Here is a 16,914-nt window from a genome sequence, read left to right as displayed (position 1 = left end):
AAATCAAGGTCACACAGAGTGGTTCTTGGTAGTCTTAAATAAATCTACTTTAAAACAGAAGTATACACCTCATATACATGGTTATGGTTTAAAAAAGAAGACACCTGTACCATGTCACATATAGAGTTGAAATGTATTCCATTTTGCATCCCAATATTACACTTTATATACATCATAGAAGACTGAAATATAACAAAACCGTTTGACATTGAAACACTGTTTTTTTTTTTTTTTGACATTTCTGCACACACACAAGCAGGCATGTCCACAAACACCCGCTCTTAAACCACCCACTTTACTGCCATACCAAACTGCTCAACATGTTCATTCAACACTGGATCAATTGTTTATTTGATTCCAAGCTCAGGTTCCAACAGCTACACTACTATACCAGATAGTTAGAATGCATGCCCATTGCATTATACAGTATGTGGTATAGTGTGGATATTGGAAAAGAGGCTGAATGTGTCTCTCTCTGCCTGTCATCTGTCTGCCGTTCAGGCCCCGAGTGTGGCAGGGCATTGTCTGAGGACACAAAGACTGTGACAGACGATGTCATAACACGTTGTCAGCACTGCCAGAGGTTAGCCATTGTCATTCAATCATCATTACTGGTTTCTGTGAAATGGCAAGAGAGTGACCTGGCTGTAGAAATCAGACGCTGCTATTCATGATTAGCATTTCACAGTCATTTCAACTGTTGCCGAGCAGAGTTTATTTCACCCAGAGGCATGGAAAGGCCTTACTCACTCATTTACTCTCCCACTCTTCAAGGTTCAATCATATGTTTCAGTACTAAAGGGTCAACCACCCAAAAGAGGTTTGCTGTTGGGTACCAACCTGCTGTTGGGTATCTACATATGAATCCATGGACAACATTTTGCATTAGCAAATGACCGTGAGCATTGAGCAAAATAACCATAAGATGTCAACTAGAAGGGAAAGCACATTATCTAATGCAAGTTCGAAGTTTACTAGGGCTGTATTTCACTAACTAGATCTGTGCTGTTTTTCACTAGCTAGATCTGGGCTGTTTTTCATTAGCTAGATCTGGGCTGTATTTCACTAGCTAGATCTGGGCTGTTTTTCATTAGCTAGATCTGGGCTGTATTTCACTAGCTAGATCTGGGCTGTTTTTCATTAGCTAGATCTGGGCTGTATTTCACTAGCTAGGTCTGGGTCGTTTTTCACTAGCTAGATCTGGGCCATTTTTCACTAGCTAGATCTGGGCTGTATTTCACTAGCTAGATCTGGGTTGTTTTTCACTAGCTAGATCTGTGCTGTTTTTCACTAGCTAGATCTGGACTGTTTTTCACTAGCTAGATCTGGGCTGTATTTCACTAGCTAGATCTGGGCTGTATTTCACTAGCTAGATCTGGGCTGTATTTCACTAGCTAGATCTGGGCTGTTTTTCATGACGCATAATTGCTCTTTCTTGACAGCAGAAAAACTACTCCGGAAACAAACAGTCTTGTTTCTTGATTACAACAAGTTGAAGTAAAGGTGGCTATGAGACTTGTGGTTAAGAGATTACACATTTAGGTGTATAGCATTGCTTGACTTGTGTAAGAGTAGTTCTCACCCACTGTTGGAACATGTCCAATAGCACTGCAGTTTACTGGTGGAAGTTGGAGCCCGTCCAATGGCAAGTCAGTTTATCTGGAACGATTGGTGCCAGTGTATCGCCGGTTCGACAAGCGTTTCCTCTCCCACAGATACCCTGTCAATGAGTGCCCAAGGTGTTTCAGTTAACTTGAAGCCGGGAGGGTTGAGATAAGGGCTAGATTACAGTGGCGCTATCTCCCAGGGAGGCCAGAGCAGGGGAAGATATACAAGAAAGTGTGCGGCAGCAATTACCGCAAGGCACAGTCAGAAAGTTGAAGGCCAGGAAAAGTTGGCTCCTGAGCCAAAGTATTCTAGAGCTCTAGCTGTGTGATAGGTTTTACTGCCGTCCTGTCTGATCTGGTGAAATCATAGCTGCCATTTGCCAAGGCAGTAAGTAATGTCTTCATTATGCATGTCACCATTCATCTTTGTTTGCAGAGGGTGATCTTGTGGTTACTATATAGTGTTGTGTGGCTGAGGTGCCTATGACATTAGTTGATTTCTCATGATCGTTGTGAAGGGGAATCTGTTCAAAGTCTAATTTGACTCGATTATGCATCTGATAACAATAAAGCAGCGCTGCTTTCTCCCAATATTAACCTCTGTGTGTGTGCTGACTATAGGCTGTATTTATGAGGATTTCCTAATATGGACACCGTAACCATTCTCAGTATGAAACATTGTCAATATTTCTACATGTGTATAGTTTGATTCGGCCATGTGTTAGAGATGTCAGATCTACATTAGGCCTACATTTTTCCAAGTCTCAGCCAGCTCTTTGGTACAGGCATTAGACTTAACATGGTCCCCACAGTTGTGAAGAGGGCACGGCAGTGCCTCTTCCCCCTTTGGGAGGCTGAAAAGATTTGGCATGGGCCTTCAGATCCTCAAAAGGTTTTACAGCCGCACTATCGAGAGCATCTTGACTGGCAGCATCACTGTTTGGTATGGCAAATGCACAACCCTGGACCGCAAAGCACTACAAAGGGTAATGCAGACAGCCCAGTGCATCACTAGGGCCGAGCTCCCTGCCATCCAGGACTTTTAAATCAGGCGGTGTCAGAGGAAGGCCCGAAAAATTGCCAAAGACTCCAGCCACACAAGCCATAGATTGTTCACTCTGCAACAGTCCGGCAAACGGTACCCAAGCATCAGCTCACCGATCAACAGGCTCCGAGACAGCTTATACCCTCAAGCCATAAGACTGCTAAATAGCCAGACTGTTAAATACGCAATTAATGGTACCGGAACTATCTGCACTGACTCTGTCTTGCACTGACCCTACATATACACAATTTACACACTCACTCACACACACTACGCTGTTACACCAACACAAAACCCTAACACATTTACAAGCACTACATCTACGCACACACATACCGACAACACAAACAGTCATACACTCACACACACACTTGCTGCAACTCTGTTCTTTATTTTACTCTTATTATTATCTATCCTGATGTCTAGTCACTTTACCCTGCCTTCATGTGCATTTCTACTTCTAATACGTTATTAAGATCTATCCAGTTGCCTAGTAACTTTACCCTGCCTTCATGTACATATCTACCTCAAATACCTTATTATTATCTATCCTGATGCCTAGTCACTTTACCCTGCCTTCATGTACATATCTACCTCAAATACCTTATTATTATCTATCCTGATGCCTAGTCACTTTACCCTGCCTTCATGTACATATCTACCTCAAATACCTTCTTATTATCTATCCTGATGCCTAGTCACTTTACCCTGCCTTCATATACATATCTATCTCAAATACCTTGTACCTCTGCACATTGATCTAGTACTGGTACTCCGTGTATATACTGTAGCTCCACATTGACCTGGTACTGGTACTCCCTGTATATCCTGTAGCTCCACATTGATCTGATACTGGTACTCCCTGTATATAGCTCCACATTGATCTGGTACTGGTACTCCCTGTATATAGCTCCACATTGATCTGGTACTGGTACTCCCTGTATATTGCTCCACATTGATCTAGTACTGGTACTCCCTGTATATAGCTCCACATTGATCTGGTACTGGTACTCCCTGTATATAGCTCCACATTGATCTGGTACTGGTACTCCCTGTATATAGCTCCACATTGATCTGGTACTGGTACTCCCTGTATGTTGCTCCACATTGATCTGATACTGGTACTTCCTGTATATAGCTCCACATTGATCTGGTACTGGTACTCCCTGTATATAGCTCCACATTGATCTGGTACTGGTACTCCCTGTATATAGCTCCATTCTTGGGTATTTCACTGTATTCCTCTTGTGTTATTTACTATTTCATTTTGTATTATTATTTTTTAACTCTGCATTGTTGGGAGGGTTTGTAACTGTAAAGTCTACACCTGTTGTATTCGGCTCATGTGATAAATAAAAGGTAGGCCATGTGAGAAATGACATTTTATTTGATTTAATTTACCTTTCTTCAAGTCTCAGCCAGCTCTTTGGTCCAGACATTTTGGCCTACCGTACCTTTCTCCAAGTCTCAACCAGCTCTTTGGTCCAGACATTAGTGGCGAGATGGCGGGGAGGTGCGAGAAAGCAAGAGTGACAACCTCTGCCCTGGCCATCCTTCTGATAAGTCCTGTTTAACTTCATCGGGGTAGGGGGCAGTATTTTCACGTCCGGATGAAAAGCATGCCCAGAGTAAACGGCCTGCTACGCAGGCCCAAAAGCTAGAATATGCATATAATTAGTAGATTTGGATAGAAAACACTCTGAAGTTTCTTAAACAGTTTGAATGATGTCTGTGAGTATAAAATAACTCATATGGCAGGCAAAAACCTGAGAAAGAATCCAACCAGGAAGTGTGGAAATCTGAGGTTTGTAGTTTTTCAAGTGATTGCCTATCCAATATACAGTGTCTATGGGGTCATATTGCACTTCCTAAGGCTTCCACTAGATGTCAACAGTCTTTAGAACATTGTTTCAGGCTTCTACTGTGAATGGGGAGCTAATAAGAGCTGTTTCAGTCAGGTGTCTGGCAGTCGGCCATTATTTTAGTTTCGCGCACAGCCATGAGCACGAGCTCAGTTCTCTTTCCTTTATGAAGACAAAGGAATTGTCCGGTTGGAATATTTTTGAAGATTTATGATAAAAACATCCTAAAGATTGATTCTACACATCGTTTGACATGTTTCTACAAACTGTAATATAACTTTTTTGACTTTTTGTCTGGACTTTAGTGCGCGCGCCTTCTGCATTTGGAATAGTGAACCTAATGCACGAACAAAATGGAGGTATTTGGACATAAAGATTAACTTTATCGAACAAAACGAACATTTATTGTGGAACTGGGATCCCTGGGAGTGCATTCCGATGAAAATCATCAAAGGTAAGTGAATACTTATAATGCTATTTCTGACTTTTGTTGACTCCACAACATGGCGGGTATCTGTATGGCTTCTTTTGGTGACTGAACGCTGTACTCAGATTATTGCAAAGTGTGCTTTCGCCGTAAAGCTTTTTAGAAGTCTGACACAGCGGTTGCATTAAGGAGAAGTGTATCTTTCATTCTATGCATAACAGTTGTATATTTTATCAATGTTTATGATGAGTATTTCTGTAAATTGATGTGCTCATTCACCGGAAGTTTTGGAGGCAAAACATTTCTGAACATTACACGCCAATGTAAAATGGGGTTTTTGGATATAAATATGAACTTTATCGAGCAAAACATACATGTATTGTGTAACATGAAGTCCTATGAGTGCCATCTGATGAAGATCATCAAAGGTTAGTGATTCATTTTAGCTGTATTTCTGGTTTTTGTGGCGCCTCTCCTTGCTTGGAAAATGGCTGTGTGGTTTTTCTTGTCTAGGTGCTGTCCTAACATAATCTAATTCTATGCTTTCGCCGTAAAGCCTTTTTGAAATCGGACACTATGGTTGGATTAATGAGAAGTTTATCTTTTAAATGGTGTATAATACTTGTATGTGTGAGAAATTAGAATTTTTGAGATTTTTGTTGTTTTGAATTTGGCGCTCTGCTATTTCACTGGCTGTTAGCGAGTGGGACGCTACCGTCCCACATACCCCAGAGAGGTTAAACTTCCCCTCAGGAAAATATCAACAGCGTCTCATGCGCCCAAAACTCTCTGATCTGGTAAAAGACGGAACATCCGTCAAGATGGAGTCATGACGGGTCACTGACAGCTCCCTGAGGTACACTGTAACTGCCATTTGGGTTGTCAAACACACACAAACACACACACACACACACACACACACACACACACACACACACACACACACACACACACACACACACACACACACACACACAGTACCACACACACACACACACACACACACACACACACACACACACACACACACACACACACACACACACACACACACACACTCACACACACACACACACACTCACACAGTACCACACACGCACACTCACAGCTCTAAGGGTTGTGCGATTGAATAATGACAAAGTAGTCACACCTCTGGTAAAGCAAACAAGTGGAAGCAGGCGGAAGAAAAGTTCAAGTGGAGCAATATAGCATCCTTGCACCCTGCCATGCCTTGGGCAGCTGGCACTAGTGGAGGAATGTCCCAGACAGGTGTGATGTCAAGGTTCTTGCTGGTCCAGAACCTTCTTTCCCTCTCCGACCTCTTCCGCATCATCTATCACTGTAGGAATTCCTCTCATTCTTCACGGGTCTCGGACCAGGTACCTCAAACAAACCTTTGGCCTCTTCTTCCTCGGTTCTGGCCACACAGCTAGACACCCTTCTCAGTCAGCTCTTTCATGAGGTCCCCTGTGACCTAGCTAGTCATGACTACCAGGATGGTTTGAATCCTAGAAGGAGACTGACTAGAACAGACATTCTCATTCAAGTCAATGTGCTGTGATGAAATTGTATTTATATGATTCAAACCACCCTGGGAACCATGACTGAGGGCTTTGTCCATTCTAGTAATGATATTTATATGGTTTGAATGCTGGGATCCACTAGTGGGAGGGGGCTAGGTGTAGATGTCTCAGACAGCTCATGGATATGCAGTATGAATGTGTTCTTTTTCTGACCATGTGACCTGACTAGGAAAATCCAGGATCAAGTGTTCTTCCGGTTACATGGTCCGGGTACATGGAGAACGGCTTAGGGGTTTGAACATGTCTCTCCTATGTGCCACAAAACTGTGTTAACCCACTAGGCTAAAGTCTAGCTGCTGTGGAAAAGGAGGAACTCTACTAATGAGTTTCACACTAAAACACATCCAACTACAGTACACACTAAAACACATCCAACTACAGTACACACTAAAACACATCCAACTACAGTACACAGTAAAACACATCCAACTACAGTACACACACATGCATGGACACGCAAACAAACCCACCTTCAAAAAGGGAACGCTGGTCAGCTCAAACATGTACAGTGAAATCTGCGAGAGTGAGGAGGGGTGGAAGACATGATTTAGCAGTTTACTCCTAGTGTTTACCCCACATTTTTTAACACTGTGGCTTGAAGTCAAGCTGAGAAGTTTCCCAAGGCCTACTGGTATCTACAGGCTGGAGGCCCATGCATGAACACCACAGACTGGCCTGGCCCAGGGGCTACCTCCACCCCCCTGGTCCCACCACCATGAGCTGTCTGCAGGGCATCATAGTCTGGGACTGGCCCAGGGGCTACCTCCACCCCCCTGGTCCCACCACCATGGGCTGTCTGCAGGGCATCATAGTCTGGGCCTGGCCCAGGGGCTACCTCCACCCCCCTGGTCCCATCACCATGAGCTGTCTGCAGGGCATCATAGTCTGGGCCTGGCCCAGGGGCTATCTCCACCCTCCTGGTCCCACCACCATGGGCTGTCTGCAGGGCATCATAGTCTGGGCCTGGCCCAGGGGCTATCTCCACCCCCCTGGACCCACCACCATGGGCTGTCTGCAGGGCATCATAGTCTGGGCCTGGCCCAGGAGCTATCTCCACCCCCCTGGTCCCACCACTTTGGGCTGTCTGTGGGGCACAACACTGCCAACCCAGCCAGAGGAAAGGAGAGGAGGACACTCCCAGTTCTGTCCCCCTTTCTCCTACTTCTGTGGGTCTCCCCTCTGAGCCCAGTTCTTCGCTAGGTTTCTTCCTTCTAGCTGGGTACTGTAAATCACTTTGTCTTAATTGATGTTAAAAAGTGATTTAAAAATACATTTGATTGATTGATGGATTGATTGACAGGAGTACAGAGGGTGGATTACTAACCTGTTCTCATGCTGGATATATAAGGTTCTGTATTTATTTTCTTAGTCAACCTTGTGTTCTGTTTCTTTGTGTTCTTGAACGTAGCCCTGTTTCTTTGTGTTCTTGAACGTAGCCCTGTTTCTTTGCGTTCTTGAACGTAGCCCTGTTTCTTTGTGTTCTTGAACGTAGCCCTGTTTCTTTGTGTTCTTGAACGTAGCCCTGTTTCTTTGCGTTCTTGAACGTAGCCCTGTTTCTTTGCGTTCTTGAACGTAGCCCTGTTTCTTTGTGTTCTTGAACGTAGCCCTGTCTTTCATTTTTGTTCATTGATTTCACCTGTGTTAGTTACTCACCTGGTCTCATCAGCTCCTTATTTAGTTCAGTTCATTCTGTTTGTGCCTTTGTGAGGTATTGTTCGTTTTGAATCTACTAAGCCGTTTCCTAGCTCGTTTGTGAGAACCAGTTATAGCCTTTAGTCCTAGTTTTAATTCACCTGCCTGTTTGCCTACCTGTGTATGACCGTTGTCTGCCTGTGACCACGATTCCTGCCTTCTGCGAAATAAATACCTGCTGTGCTTTGTGTGATATCTACACCTTTTTCTCCCTGAGTATTCATTACAGGATGTACTGGACCAACTCTACTATCATTGTTATACTAAACACAGACCATAGTGAATTATACCTCATTCAAATACATTCCTCTCTCTTGACATTCTATGAGGATGTCATCACAGAGCCATATAGTTCTTGACATTCTGTGAGGATGTCATCACAGAGCCATATAGTTCTTGACATTCTATGAGGATGTCATCACAGAGCCATATAGTTCTTGACATTCTATGAGGATGTCATCACAGAGCCATATAGTTATTTTCATTCTATGAGGATGTCATCACAGAGCCATATAGTTATTTTCATTCTATGAGGATGTCATCACAGAGCCATATAGTTCTTGACATTCTGTGAGGATGTCATCACAGAGCCATATAGTTCTGTGAGGAACATGTACTGTATACACTGATCCATTTAGTAAGCAGAGGAGTATAATTCCAAATGCCTTCCACTTACTGTAGTAATAACCTGGACATGCATTCTGCACAAACCACAGTATCACATCTCAACAGATGAACAAACCTCTTGACAAACAGTGAGGTGTAATGGCTTAAGCCTGCAGTTATTAGAGTCGTATTACCTTGATGAGCTCTGAAATCAGGATAATTATACCTTTTCCAACTGGCGATGAAACAAAAACAACCTAACCCCCAACTTATCTAATTCTCTCCTTATCCCCACCATGTATTTTGGGGGTATAGTGTTTCTGTGGCTTAAGTCATCCAGCTTGAGTTGACAGACAGAGGGCCTACTTGCTTGGCCGGCACCACTTCCAGTCAGCCAATGAGACAGAGCATTGTAATTACAGGTATGGCTGTCGGGCCAATCAGGGTTGATTTTAATGAAAATGCCAGGTCGTGACCCCTGGGGGTTACCTAGCAACACAGGTGAAGATGTATCCTGGCACACTGCCCTTTTTTTGGACCATATATTGCTGAAGTGAAAACATCAGAATTTCAATGAGCACTTTAATTGAGTCTGTTTCTATGTATGTTGTTCTTAACCGTGGATCCAGCAAAATACTGTTCACACAGACAGTAGACCACAGAGGTTTATTGTAAGGCCATTATTTGGTTGTAATCCAGGAATATGTAAGCAATAGAAACACTGTATATGAAACCTAAACATTACTCCACTGGTTTCTCTCTCACCTTGTAACGTCCTGCATGTTTTTGATTGAATACAACAAAAGCCATACCATAAGGAGAGTTGGGAGAAAGACATCTACAGTATATTAGGTGTCAAACTTCAAGTAGCCCAAAAAAGCACATATGCCAACACATTATGCTGAAAATGACATTTCCACAACAACTTTCCCAAACATTCACTGCTCATCATTACACACACTATTACACACACTACACACACTACACAAATATCAACAACTCAAAAAGTAAAAACAGTATTAGAATTGTGTAATCATACATTGTTATTATCATTATTGTTATTATTATTACTATTATTATTATCATCATTATTACTAACATTATTATTTAAATATCATTACCATCATTGCCACTGCTGAATTTTAGAGTTTATGATGTCACTGAATAGTGTATAACAGCACTGTGCAGTACAACGAAAAAATAACATTCTATTTCAACCTTAAACAATGTGTATATGGAACTTTATATTCGGATTAGGTTTCTAAAATGAAATACCCGGATTAGTGACTGAACCCTCTCTACAAAGCGCCCATTGTCGCAGACCAAACCAGTTCTGGCGCTCGCCCAACAAGGTTGACCTTCCTGCTGGTGACACATTTGTTTCGTTTCAATTAGACAGTGTTATTTATTTGGGTGGGACCTACTCTTGTGCTTTTCATGTCAATCAAATGTTATAATACAGTAGTTTGAAATGTGAAGCAACTCATGCATTGATTATTTAACTTGTGTTACTGATTATTTAACTTGTGTTATTGATTATTTAACTTGTGTTATTATTGATGCTGTTGTTGTTGTAATTAGTATTACCATATAATAATGATCACGACCTAAATATATATTTAATAATTTGAGAAATCAACATCAGTGAAATCGAATATATTGACGAGTAGTCTTGAAAACAACATTTAACATGAGCAAATAATGGAGCAGCGAGAAAGAGAGCGAGCAAAGAGAGAGAGAGAGAGAGATAAATCACCTTAAATTGACACATTTAAATTGAGAGGGAAAGCGCGAGAGAGCGAGAGAGAAAGATAGAGAGAGAGAGAAAGAAAGAGAGAGAGATAGAGAAGAGAGAGAGAGAAAGAGAGAAAGAAAGATAGATAGAGAAGATAGAGAGAGAAAGAAAGAGAGATAGAGAAGAGAGAGAGAAAGAGAGATAGAGAAGAGAGAGAGAGGGGGATATCACGTTGATAAACACTATTAGCTGTAGGGCCTATAAGAAAACATGTATTTTTCAATTAACACTATATTAGGCCATATAGATACAGTGTCATTTTAACAATTAGTTAAAAATAATTTACCCATTATTCAATATGTGCAGACGGAGAGAGTGAATTTAGAAGTATCTCTCATTGCGGTTGCTATGTAGCTCTTACTTATGGAACTATAGGTCTATATACCCACAATTACATCCATGGTGAGGGCGATCATAATGTTTACTATGATTCTAAAGTATTTTCAACATTATTTTATGAAGATGATCATTCATTTCTAATCATCTATAGGTTTATTCACCGCTGACATTATGGGGACGTCACAGCCTTTCAGTGGAGTTTCTGGACTGTTGTCTCCCCCTATTGGTCAAAACAGACGGTGCTGCTGTGCAGTGGCACCAGCAGAGTCGGTGTTGTGTAACGATCCACATCAAATTAAAGAAAGCATTCAGCAGGAGATACCACAAACAGAAGACACAACTATGGACTTTACTGAATTAGATTAAGCAGATACTTTCTTTTTATGTAGGTTAATAGGCCTGGCCAATTTACATCAGTATAACAGTTTCTTTGGCTGAATATTTGAGATGCCAAATCATGTTCAGTAACTGTAGTTCTTCATATGAAAATAGCTAGTCTAGTATCCATTTCAAAACGAAACTCTACATCCTCGTAGATGTATTATCAGAATGAAAATACAAGTGCTTCATTAAATTAAAACAAACAATAAAGTAAAAAAATGCACTTGAATAAGCCAATAGAGTTTGTAATGTTTTTATGTTTAATACTTTAATGGAAAGATGGACACATGACAAACTGGTAGTTATACCAGACAATATATATTTGAACTTGTGTATATTTCGTTTTTTGAGTAAAATATACCAGTAATGAACACAACCAAGTATCTAGGCAATATGACTCAATGATTACATGTTTATAATAAAGGAGTAAATTATGAATTATTGAATCAATGTACATTTTTCGACAAAGTTGAAAGAATTTAACAAATTAACATATTTTATTTGATGTTATTTAAGGTCCTCTCTCAGTTGTTGACTGAAGATTTGGGGGAGCGCAGAGTCAAATTTCGTCTCCGCCTCCTAAAAAATTTCACCCAATCGCTATAAATACAGGCTTCACACTGAAAGTGTATTCATAATTCCTTCAATGATCTTGGAAGTTTGACGCGAACATTAAATTGCTCCTTTATGTCAGAAAGTGTTTTATTTCCAAGATAAATATACATTCGAGTGCATTTGCAGCGTGCCTATTCCATCGGGTCGCAAGAAAACGTGTTTTGAATAGACGACTTTTGGAAGGACTTCACATTAACATTCTGACAGTTTGCAGGAGTGCAGCTTTGTCAACCAATTTGCGCACCGAACTCAGTGACATTCATTGCAGCCCGTGGGCACAGAAGCTGTTGGATTCTAAAGTCTTGAAAGGAAGGACATTTTCCCTCTAAGAGCAATTCATTGCATTAGCTTAGCGGTCATTTTTCCCGCATGAATCTACTCGACCCCTTCCTGAAGATGACAGACGAACAGGAGAAGTGTTTCTCTGACGCTCCAAGCCCCAGCATGTCTGACGATTCGGTCGGCTCGCCGTGCCCGTCCGGCTCCGGTTCCGACACCGAGAATACCAGGCCGTCCGATAATCATCTCTTACTGGGTCCAGACGGCGTGCTCGGCGAGTTCAAGAAGGCTGACCAAGACAAGTTCCCAGTATGTATCAGAGATGCGGTGTCTCAGGTGCTGAAGGGTTACGACTGGACCTTGGTGCCTATGCCCGTCCGAGTGAACGGCTCCAGCAAAAACAAGCCCCATGTCAAGAGACCCATGAACGCTTTCATGGTGTGGGCTCAAGCCGCCCGGAGGAAACTGGCGGACCAGTACCCACATCTCCACAATGCAGAACTCAGCAAAACCCTCGGGAAACTCTGGAGGTAGGTTACAACTCCTTATCATCACGTTTCCCCGCCGTTGAGGAGATTTTCATTTCATCAACTAATATTGTGCTATTCACAAATAGGTTCTTAGATAAAGCTTGAATTAATAGCAGTGTGAATCAATTATTTGGAAAGATGTCTGGTGTATAGCTTCATTTGCAATTCAATAGTGTAAGCTATGTGGATAATTTCGATTCGAATTTGTAGTTTTCAAATATTGGGCTATAATAATAACATCTTAATAATAATAATAATAGTAATAATTATAATACTTGTTTCAACACTTGGAAAACGTGTAATGTAATACGATACTTGTTTCCAGATTACTCAACGAAGGCGAGAAGCGTCCGTTCGTAGAGGAGGCTGAACGCTTGAGGGTGCAGCACAAGAAAGATCACCCCGACTACAAGTACCAGCCCAGAAGGAGAAAATCCGTGAAGAACGGGCAGAGCGAGCCAGAGGACGGCGAGCAAACCCACATCTCTTCCGGTGACATCTTTAAAGCTCTCCAGCAAGCCGACTCACCCGCGTCCAGCATGGGCGAAGTGCATTCTCCCGGTGAACATTCAGGTAACAACAATTCATTCGAACAATTTATTATATTGTCCTTCTAGATAATACCAGGTTTACTCAAACTTGCTTTTGGTCGATATAATCATGTTATAATATAATCATGTTAATAAAGTAGAATGGGAATCACTATTATGCCGGTGAAATAAAAAAGTGATATATATATCCTTTATATTGTAAATGCCTCTGCTATCCTATTCAAAACGTGAATATCAGTTCCTTTAGGGCCCTCGTGAACTGACACACCTGTCAATGATTTGTGGTTTTTACAAGCCATCATGCAAATCTACCACCTGTCTTTACTCTGCCCACTTATCTCTTCTTCTTTAAAGCACATTAGATAATGACACCATTCCCTTTATGGCGGGAAACTCCGAAATCTTATCTGAACTTTCTTAATTTCCAAGCATATCTTTATTAGCTCCCTGGTTGCGTCACTTGTGTCAATAATATCATGATGGTGTGCAGTGAGATTAACTCTTTCTTTTTCGACCAGCAGGCCAGTCCCAGGGCCCACCTACACCACCGACCACCCCCAAAACAGACCTGGCTGCGGGCAAGGCCGACCTGAAGCGTGAGGGCCGCCCTCTGCAAGAGGGCACGGGCCGCCAGCTCAACATCGACTTCCGGGACGTGGATATCGGCGAGCTGAGCAGCGACGTCATCTCCAACATCGAGGCCTTCGATGTCAATGAGTTCGACCAGTACCTGCCACCCCACGGGCACCCTGGCATGCCTGGCGTCAACGGCACCCAGACGGGCTACACGAGCAGCTACCGCGGCATCAGCGCCAGTTCCATTGGCCAGGTGGGTGCTGGAGGACATGGCTGGATGTCCAAGCAGCAGCAGCAGCACTCCATCTCCACCCTGAGTGGAGGTGGAGGTATTGGGGGAGAGCAAGGCCAGAGCCAGGGGAGAACCACTCAGATAAAGACGGAGCAGCTGAGCCCCAGCCACTACAGTGAGCAGCAGAGCTCCCCTCCCCAGCATGTCACCTATGGTTCATTCAACCTGCAGCACTACAGCGCCTCATCCTACCCCTCCATTACCCGCGCCCAGTATGACTATTCTGATCACCAGGGCGGCGCCAACTCTTATTATAGCCATGCAGGTGCCCAAGGCTCAGGGCTCTATTCCTTCAGCAGCTATATGAGCCCCAGCCAGAGGCCCATGTATACCCCCATCGCCGACCCCACCGGAGTGCCCTCGGTGCCCACCCAGACCCACAGTCCACAGCACTGGGAGCAGCAGCCTGTCTACACCCAGCTCTCCAGGCCCTGAGAGGCCAGAGGTTAGAGGTCAGCCCCTTAGTCCTTAGCACAGACTGTCCCATAAGAACCCATCTCCTACCAGAGACTTATCTCCCAGAATCCTCGGGAGCCCACAGGCCTCTATGCCAACACACCCTCCACCGCCAATAGAAAAACATTCAAGAACTTTTTCAAAGTAATGAACATTTATTATCTTCGGAAAAACGGCTCACGACAGTGCCTTTTTTAATGCTCGGAGTTGTGATTATATTTTTATAGGTATAATGTTAAAAGAAACTCAGTTTTGAAAAGAGGAATCCTCCGTGAGGATATATTTGTTATAAATATTTTAGTATGTACTGTGTATGTGTTCTGAACTGTCTTTTGGTACTATATCTTTCGGGGGATTTATACATTTAATGAGGAAGAGATGCTTTAGGTGAACAACGTCCTCTGCGGCCTCACTTCTCGCTCATGTATTTTTGTACAGGAACAGGAAGTCAAAAGAAAATAGTCCCCCTACTCACTGCCTGTCCTCTTTTAATACATTCTGCTTTGATTCTCATGTACATATCTTATTGTAATTGTTTACGAGATCTTATAAGAACTAAGCAAAGTTGGTGTTTAAATAGCTTATGACCATGACTTATTATGTGACCATGTCATCAGTGAATTAGACAAATGATCGCTATTTTCTTGTCGCTGCGTTAGCAATTAGCACATCAGCGCAAGTTATTGTGTTGGGAATGCTAATAGCGTTAGAAAGTGCCATATAGTTACACCAGGGGCCTTACTGACTGTGTTGGTAGATGTGACTGAGAAATGCTTTGTATTGCCTTCATGCCGTTGGTGCCTGCTGAAGCTCAGTAGAGAGACTCTTTACATTAGCGATGCTAGCGCCGCAGTGTAGCCTAGAAACCACAGCTGAGTTCTCACTTCCTGTCCGTGGAGAGATACAGGAAGTGGCCTTTGACCCCCAGCAGTCTCCCTTCCAGTTGTGTCGTTCCTCTGGCCTCTTATTCCTTCCAGTCTTAACATCTAATTTATTCATTAGCAATTAATTTTATTTGAAAAGTAATAACTATTTTGCATTTTATTATTTTTTAATTCAGCAGCGACTAATTGAGTTGAGAAAATATTAACTTTTCCGCAGATGGGTTAGCTGTTTCGATGTGGTACAAATTGTTCTAAGCATCTTTGTTTATTTATCATTTGTAAATGTTTTCAGTTGAAATAGTTATTTTGATGATCTAGTTGTGTACAGATTACTTCTGATTGTGATCAAACTTGATCTGAAATATCGAAAAAAGAAAAAACTGGAAGTTATTTTATTCATTCTAACAAATATGGATATCATGGTTATTGGAGCTGTGGCTGCAGTGTGAAGATGTCTTTCTATAGAATCACCAGCATACTTTTTTGTTTTTGAAAAAAGTTGTGTTCTTTATTCTCTATTCCATATCTTAGTTCTCATGTTGGCATCTTTGTAATTCAACTGAATTCTTGTTTTCCTAGGTAAAACATGCCATTGTCTTAAAAGAAGCTTATCTTTTGTATTATATTGTTTGCAATAAAAGAAAACATATTGAAAATAAACTCCATGGTTCTGTTTCATATATTCAGAGAATGTTATTCTAGATTCAGTATGTACACGCACACTAGCAGGGGGGGCGAACAGTTTTATCGGCTACATTTCTGGAAGTCTCTATCATGTCAACTTAGGAGCAGTGGGGTTCCTTTATACCCATAATGCAATGCTTTGTAAGCGAAGTGGACCCACGCTGAGAGAAAACAGTAAGATGGAGAAGTCATCTAATGACTTAGAATCACATTAACAAGGTCAGAACCACTGCAGAACCACGGTAGTTTATCAAACAGAAGAAAACACTTAACTTATAAAATAAAGAAAAGCAATCTAAAGTAGAAACAAAACAACACAATAGTAACATTGTACAACATTGACTCCATGTAAATAGACTAGCCAGTTGCTATGCTATAACCTGTGAACTACATAGATAATACCACTGTAGAACCAGAATAGGCCTGCGTGTGTAACTTCTCAAGCCTAACATTTGTCATGTAAAATACCCTGATGAAGGAATGTCCAAAAGGTTTTAACAAACTATTAACTTTAACCCTTACCATAATCCTAACCTTAACCCTTACCATAACCATAAACCTAACCATAACCCTAACCTTTATTTTAAATATTTCCCTAACCGTAACAGTTGCTTATCAACAGATAGTTTGTTGATAGTATAAGCATCTACAGATGGACCATCCAAATAAAGTGTTACTGCAAATTATTTTCAAAGGAAACTTCCGTTGTC

General features: G+C 42.0%; 1 protein-coding gene across 2 annotated transcripts; it reads left to right on the top strand.

The window, feature by feature from the left end:
- The first annotated feature begins 11,968 nt into the window (after positions 1–11,968).
- On the top strand, positions 11,969–16,180 carry LOC106601858 (transcription factor Sox-9-A). Of its 2 annotated transcripts, none has more exons than XM_045715674.1 (3): positions 11,969–12,761; positions 13,087–13,334; positions 13,834–16,180. In XM_045715674.1, exons 1-3 carry the CDS (start codon positions 12,322–12,324, stop codon positions 14,613–14,615), a joined length of 1,470 nt encoding a protein of 489 aa, XP_045571630.1. In that variant the 5' UTR covers positions 11,969–12,321; the 3' UTR covers positions 14,616–16,180. The 2 variants fall into 2 exon arrangements, with proteins under 2 accessions (XP_045571630.1, XP_045571629.1); XM_045715673.1 differs by having other exon boundaries at positions 13,831–16,180.
- The last annotated feature ends 734 nt before the right edge of the window (positions 16,181–16,914 follow it).

The sequence above is a fragment of the Salmo salar genome, chromosome ssa03 (assembly GCF_905237065.1).
Source record: "Salmo salar chromosome ssa03, Ssal_v3.1, whole genome shotgun sequence".
Taxonomy (NCBI): domain Eukaryota; kingdom Metazoa; phylum Chordata; class Actinopteri; order Salmoniformes; family Salmonidae; genus Salmo; species Salmo salar.
This window is presented reverse-complemented; position numbering and strand designations above follow the sequence as displayed.